The sequence below is a fragment of the Clupea harengus genome, chromosome 6, assembly GCF_900700415.2.
Source record: "Clupea harengus chromosome 6, Ch_v2.0.2, whole genome shotgun sequence".
NCBI classification, from domain to species: domain Eukaryota; kingdom Metazoa; phylum Chordata; class Actinopteri; order Clupeiformes; family Clupeidae; genus Clupea; species Clupea harengus.
Window position 1 is genome coordinate 13502882 of NC_045157.1, and position 7140 is coordinate 13510021.

A 7140-nucleotide genomic window follows, 5' to 3' on the forward strand; every position below is an offset into this window, starting at 1 on the left:
CACACCAGAAAATAGTCCAGGGCAGGGTTTGTCCAGAGCCTTAAGATTCCACAGGACACACACTGGACTGTCTCTCTCCACACACAAACACACACACACACACACACACACACACACAAACACACACACACACACACACACACACACACACACACATAAACATGCAAATACACCTGACATGATGCAGTAGTAGTCAGTCATGAGAGACAGCGCATTTAGATCCGGGTAACCAAGGGCAACAATACCCTCGGTTGTCAAATGACACTGAGGAGGTGTTGACGTGAAGACTGAAGTTGACTTTCCTTATAATGATTATTCAGAACACCCATGGTGAGAAACACTTCCAGGGTTCACATGTGCGTGCAGACACACACACACACACACACACACACACACACACACACACACGCACAGACACTCTCAGAGGTTAGACCATGGGCAACTTCCACAAATGGACCTTTGTTCAGATCAGTTAGTTTTACTCCTGATGACCCAGAACTATACACAATAACACAGATCAGAAACTCAGAACCCAGAGCATGTTTGTGTGGGTTAGGGTGTGTGTGCGCGTGTGAGTGAGTGAGTGAGTGAGTGAAAGACAGAGAGAGTGGAGTGTGTGCGAGAGAGAGCGAGAGAGACCTGAAACTCTCTATGTCCAGACACACTGCGAACAATGATTGGGCTGAATATGAAAAATATCCTGGTGGTGTCCTGTGGGTTCGTATGTCTTTTCACAGCATATGGAGGCCTACAGAACGTACAGGTAAATTTGACTACTCCTGAATTACAACAAAATAACCTCATGCATGACTGATCTTTGAAATTATATAAAACTGTACATTATGTCATGTGTAGTCATTTATTTTAGGAATAAAAGGAACCATTGAATTTAAACAGGATACACTTAATGATAAAAGCTTATTTGTGTTCTATTACATATCTCTTCATTCAACTGACTGCATGTATAAATAATCTGTGAAAGAATAAGAACATTTTGCAATATGATTTGTGGTACATAACAAACTGTAAAAAAAATATATTCATTCTATTTTTTAATTGTTAAATGAAAGCACCAGTTAAAGGGATAACAATTTTTTTTCAGATACAAACTGAAGAAATACCCATTAACACTTGTAATGTGTGGGCTTCTAACACAAACCTAACATATTACATTTATCTCCTCTAAAAGAAGATCAGTGCGCATTTTAAGTTTCTACGCGTGTGTGAGTCTGTGTGCGTGCGTCTGCTGACAGAGTAGTCTGAACGCTGAGCAGGGGATGGGTGTCACCTCCCTGAGTGTGATCTATGGCGCCCTCGTCCTGTCCTCCATGTTTGTGCCGCCCATCCTCATCAAGAACCTGGGCTGCAAGTGGACCATCGTGGCCTCCATGGGCTGCTATGTGACATACTCCTGTGGAAACCTCTATCCAGGCTGGTACACAAGCTGTCATACTCTACATTCACACTATAGCATAATATAATAACAAATACAGACGCGCACACACACACACACACACACACACACACACACACACACACACACACACAGATAAATGCAGTTAGTGAGAATCAAACTCACACTCACTCACACACACAGACATCTGGCCAGGAAGACCGTTTCTCTCATTCTTTCCCCCTGTGCTTGGTCAGTGAAACTCACCCTTCACCCTTCCACACACAGACAGTTTGATTAACCCACAGAGAAACTGAATGTGGATGATTGACAGACTGAGTCCTTTGTTGGTTAATAAGAAAAAGACAGAATGTTATAATCCCTAGAAGGCACACTGTCAGTGTGTTTACAGTTTAGCAGACACACACTCACACAAAATTGCACATAAAATGTTGTATTTTCAGAAGAACGACCTCACAAATGTAATAATTAGCAACGTGTGGTCCTCTAGTCTGTGATAACTTAGGATATCAGGAGGGGAAGCTGTAGTCATCGATTTATGATGCACAGGCTCCTATTAAATTGTTGATTCTGATAGGCATTAACATTCAATTTATTTTATATTTGTGTGTGGTTTTGGTTGACATCTGAGGGCATCTGTAGGTATCCATGAAAATCTATCCTTGTATACATGTATACTGCAGTGCCATTTTAGTGTAATAATTATAATAAACTTTATTTGTATAGCACCTTTCATACAAAACAATGCAGCTCAAAGTGCTTAACAGCAAAGAAATGACGTGCACATAGAAATTACATGCATGGTGATCCAAATAAAAATAGACATCAAATAAACAAAAAGTATAAAACATAAAAACTAGGATAGAGCGCATAAAATAAAATTCAATTAACATAAAAACAGAGATTAATGTGTAGCTGTAATGGAATACATGTAGTGCTGTCAGTTTAACGCGTTATTAACGGCGTTAACGCAAACCCATTTTAACGGCGTTCATTTTTTTATCGCGAGATTAACGCAAGTTTTTTTTTTTTTTTTTTTAGATTTACATTCTTTTTGGCCTCGCAAACTGTGTAGTAGGCTAACGTTACGATTTGAGTGAATGGTGAGCGCGATACAGCGAAATGGATGATAAAAAGCTTCTGAATGGAAAGTTTACTTTTAAAAGTCTGAAAATGTCAACAGGCAGCTGGCTGTAAGCAAAGAAGTAGTAGGCCTACCTTTTATTGGTAACCTAACTGTTACAGTTCATTGTTTCTGAAATAACAGGCCTGACTGCTATGTTCCCAGCAAACTTGAAAAAAAGAAAATATTAAGCCATGGTTTAGTCCTTGTTTACCTGAAATATGCACTTTATAATTTTATTTTGTACCGCCCTGTTTGGCAATGTTGGTTTTCAATAAAATAAAACATTTGCATAAAGCAAGCCAATCCACTTTTCCATGGTGATAAAGGCATTACAATACAAATAAAATGATGGAAAAAATAAATAAACGAAGGGACATTTAGAATAGATAAAAAATTGCGATTAATCGAGATTAATTTTGAGTTAACTATGATTAATCGCAATTAAATATTTTAATCGTTTGACAGCACTAAATACATGACAAAGTTGCCATGGAGATGATACCCAGAAAGCCTCTGAAGCCCATTACAGATATGCTCTGATAGACCCCGTGCTCAGCCCCGTGCCCCGTGACCCCATGCCCAGCGTTACTCTGTCTCTTGTCTGTTCCTGCAGGGCGACTCTGATCCCCACTTCTGCTGTGCTGGGTGCGGCTGGCGGCCCCTTGTGGTCAGCCAAGTGCACCTACCTGGCCATGACTGCCCACCTGCAGGCCGAGAGAGAGGGGAGGGACAGCAGCAGAGCCCAGGACCTTCTCAACCAGTACTTTGGCATTTTCTTTGCCATGTTCCAGTCATCTGCTGTGTGGGGAAACCTCCTGTCCTCCCTCATCTTCAGTCAAGACACACACATAGGTAAATAAGAAACCCCACACTCATTACCTCCATCTCATCTGGACTCCCAGGCAAGGAGGAGTAGACAGTTTTCACTTAGCTGACCACTGCTACTGGCTATCAAGTTTGTGAATTCCAGGCTACAGCTAGAGGCAATAATTGGAATAGATATGGGAAAACACATCTGTCACAATATTGGGGAAGCATTATCATTTATATTTATTGATTTGACAGATGCGACTTACAATTTAGGAATAACAATCAAGCTTCAGTAAGTTAGGAGAGCTGTTGAGTGTAAGCACACTGACTAAATCTAGTCAATCTGACACAGTGCAAAGACAGCGGATGGAAAAGTGAAGAATCAGAAGAAAAGACATTAGAAAAAATTGTAATGACAAATCAATCACTGTCCATATAAACCTAGATTGCAGTGTTGGTGAAAACATCAACATCAACACCAACATCAACACCAACACCAACACCAACACCAACACCAACACCATATACACCAATATCAACTCCATACACACCAACATCAACACCATACACACCAACACCACACACACCACCAAGGGTGTTGTGCCTGAAGGTGTGACGGCATGTCTGTCTTCTTGAAGCTGAGATTCCAGAGGAGGCGCTGCAGTACTGTGGAGTGGGCTTATGTGTGGATGACTTCATCCAGTCGGGGAACTTTACCCGGCCGGAGCAGAAACTAGTATACACACTCCTGGGCTGCTACATCGGTAAGAACACAAACATCCCCAGATGCAAGCCTCGCAAATACAGTACATGCTCACACCGATAAAATGAGTAATGTTTGTGTGTTGGTGCTCACATGGCTGTTTCTAAAGTTAATGTTATGCAGATTTTTGGGTGACCAAGAGAAATGATCAGAGTTCAGATCTTGAAGTTAAGTGAACATAGTTAACTCTGTGTGTTATTTCTCCACAGGTGTGGGACTGCTGGCCGTGGCTCTGGTGGCCCTGTTCCTGGACAACATTGACAGAGACGTGGCCAAGGAGTTCAGGGGGAACAGAGAACCGTTCTGTAGTACGTTCCTGGCCACGGTTACACTCCTGAGGGACAAGAAACTCCTTCTGCTCATCCCAGTGACGATCTACAGTGGGCTGCAACAGAGCTTCCTCTGGGGAGAGTACACTAAGGTGAAGAGCTATGGGGAGAGTACACTAAGGGGAGGAGCTATGGGGAGTACACTAAGGGGAGGAGCTATGGAGAGAGTACCCTAAGGGGAGGAGCTATGGGGAGAGTACACTAAGGGGAGGAGCTATGGGGAGTACACTAAGGGGAGGAGCTATGGAGAGAGTACACTAAGGGGAGGAGCTATGTGGGGAGTACACTAAGGGGAGGAGCTATGGGGAGAATACTCTAAGGGGAGGAGCTATGGGGGCAGTCCCCTAAAGGGAGGAGCTATGGGGAGAGTACACTGAGGGGAGGAGCTATGAGGAGAATACTCTAAGGGGAGGAGCTATGGGGGCAGTACCCTAAGGGGAGGAGCTATGGGGAGAGTACACTGAGGGGAGGAGCTATGGGGAGAGTACACTAAGGGGAGGAGCTATGGGCGTGTGATCTCACAGATGTCATTTAACTATGAGGAAAGGTGATTTCCGTGTCATACTGAATTACTGTAATTAGCATATACGTCTCTAATGGAATACAAACATTACAGACTCAAAGGAAATTGGCAGAGTAGAGTATGTTTAAGTAAGATGGCATTTCAGGCCAGTTAACTTTACTAACGGGACGCTACTTAGCTAATTTAGCAATGAGCTTTCCCACCTAGATATTGGAGCTTTACATGGCGCTAGTGTGTGACAGTGTAGGAACCACAACAGTGATTAACACGGTGGTGACATTTCAAGTGGAGAAATCGGACATTCCAGATTCGCTGCACTGTTTATAAGCAAGATGTGTGAGGTATCTCGGGGTTATGTGTTCTTTCTGCAGAACTACGTCACCTGTGCTCTGGGGATACACTTCATTGGCTTCACCATGATGTGCTTCGGTGCTTGTGATTCACTCTGCTCATACTTGTTTGGGAAAATAGCACCCTATACTGGGAGAATCGCCCTGTTCTGCTTGGGTATGGTGACTTATTATTATTATTATTATATTAAATATTATTATTATTATTATCACAGTCACTTCAGGTTTGACTTTGGGTTTGACCGTAAACTGTGTGGACTTCATTCCTACTATCTCCGAGCTTTATGGAACTGTGCATTACACTTGAGTTCACTGGTTTTATGTTTTGCATATGTAAGACATATGTATGGCATATGTATGCTATTTATTTTGGCACATATAATCTACATATCTAAAAGTCTTAATTTCGGCCCATTTGGTGTACAGGTCAGATGAAATCTATTTATTTTTTTACTCAGTATACTGTATATACTAATATAAAAACAGGGTCAAGGTGATTTGTTGTGTTTGTCTCGCAGCTGCCCTGTCCAACTTCGGCTGTATCATGGGTCTCCTGTTCTGGAGGCCTCACCCAGACCACTTCGCTGTCTTCTTCCTGATCCCTGGCCTCTGGGGCATGGCTGATGCTGTGTGGCAGACTCAGATTAATGGTGCATCAGAAACACTCTCATTAGTTATTATCAATACACCAGGGTTACCTAAACAAGGGATTACACCGTGTTCAGCATTTCATTTGAAAGTGATAGTCAAGACAATCAGAATTAACAAGAGATTATCTATCCCTAAAAAGGTTTCCCAACCACGCCTAATGAGAGATATATGGTAAAAATTGAAAATAGACAATAGCATTCTTCATGTAGAATAAGATACGCAATTACAAATGACCCAAGACTGATTCGAAGAGCACACATTGATATGTGCGCATGCCCAGAGGGTTTAACCTCACACTCGTTGCTGCTCTTTCAGCTCTGTATGGAGTTCTCTTTCCTGACCACACGGAGGCAGCGTTCGCCAACTACCGCCTGTGGGAGTCGGTGGGTTTCCTGATGGCGTTTGGCTACAGCTCCCACCTCTGTCTCTCCACCAAGGTCTACCTGCTCCTCTCCGGCCTGGCCATCTCCCTGCTCACCTACCCTCTGCTGGAGTACCTAGTCAGGGTGGGTCCACCTGGACTGGTCAAGTATAACAAAGGCGGCACTCAAGAGAATAACATGGGAGAATCAGAGAGCACGTCTCTGCCAGAGGGGGCGCCAGAGTCATCGCAGGGTTAAACAGGATTAGGGGCACTGGGGGGACCGCTAGTCACGCCTTGTTAGGCAATCATAACACCAAATACTTTTCCCACAGTTTGAGAATATCTTTTGAATCTGTCCTTTTTTCAGAATTGGTTGTGTTTTATGGACACATACTTTTTTTGTACAAAACACAATGACATGCTAAAGAGATGTACCCTCTCCCAAGTCTGTTCAATTTGGTTTACTACTATATGTACTTATATGTTGATTAATTAATGTCTTGCAGTTATGTTTCGTTAGTGTGCTATATCTGGCCTTAATATGTGACAAAGCATTATCTGAACTGAAGAACTGACTGTACCATCCCTGAATAAACCAGTCAGGAATGGTCGTGTGACTTAATAAACTGAAATGACTAAACTGAAAGCCTGAGGGGAAAACCAGACTGATATCTCCTCTTCTGTTTTCTCCTGTTTCATTAGTTCATCTCTCCCTTCCTTTGCTCTACTCATCAGGTCACTCCTTACTTTTTCATCAACATCTCTTTCCTTCCCTTTAGCATATCCTTCTGCTTCATCATCATCATCATC

At 42.6% G+C, this 7140-nt stretch overlaps 1 protein-coding gene across 1 annotated transcript; it reads left to right on the top strand.

The window, feature by feature from the left end:
- Window positions 1–673: 673 nt before the first annotated feature.
- LOC105908073 (protein unc-93 homolog A-like) lies at window positions 674–6662 on the top strand. Its single transcript, XM_012836537.2, has 8 exons — window positions 674–763; window positions 1254–1435; window positions 3154–3392; window positions 3989–4114; window positions 4323–4534; window positions 5337–5472; window positions 5834–5965; window positions 6282–6662. The coding sequence occupies exons 1-8, from the start codon at window positions 674–676 to the stop codon at window positions 6584–6586; spliced, it is 1422 nt and encodes a 473-aa protein (XP_012691991.2). The 3' UTR covers window positions 6587–6662.
- Window positions 6663–7140: the final 478 nt, after the last annotated feature.

Coding starts and splice junctions, on each gene's coding strand:
- LOC105908073 (XM_012836537.2), top strand. CDS start 674: ATGATTGGGCTGAATATGAAAAATATCCTGGTGGTGTCCTGTGGGTTC. Junction 4,535..5,336: donor TCTGGGGAGAGTACACTAAG/GTGAAGAGCTAT, acceptor TTCTTTCTGCAG/AACTACGTCACCTGTGCTCT. Junction 5,473..5,833: donor AATCGCCCTGTTCTGCTTGG/GTATGGTGACTT, acceptor TTTGTCTCGCAG/CTGCCCTGTCCAACTTCGGC.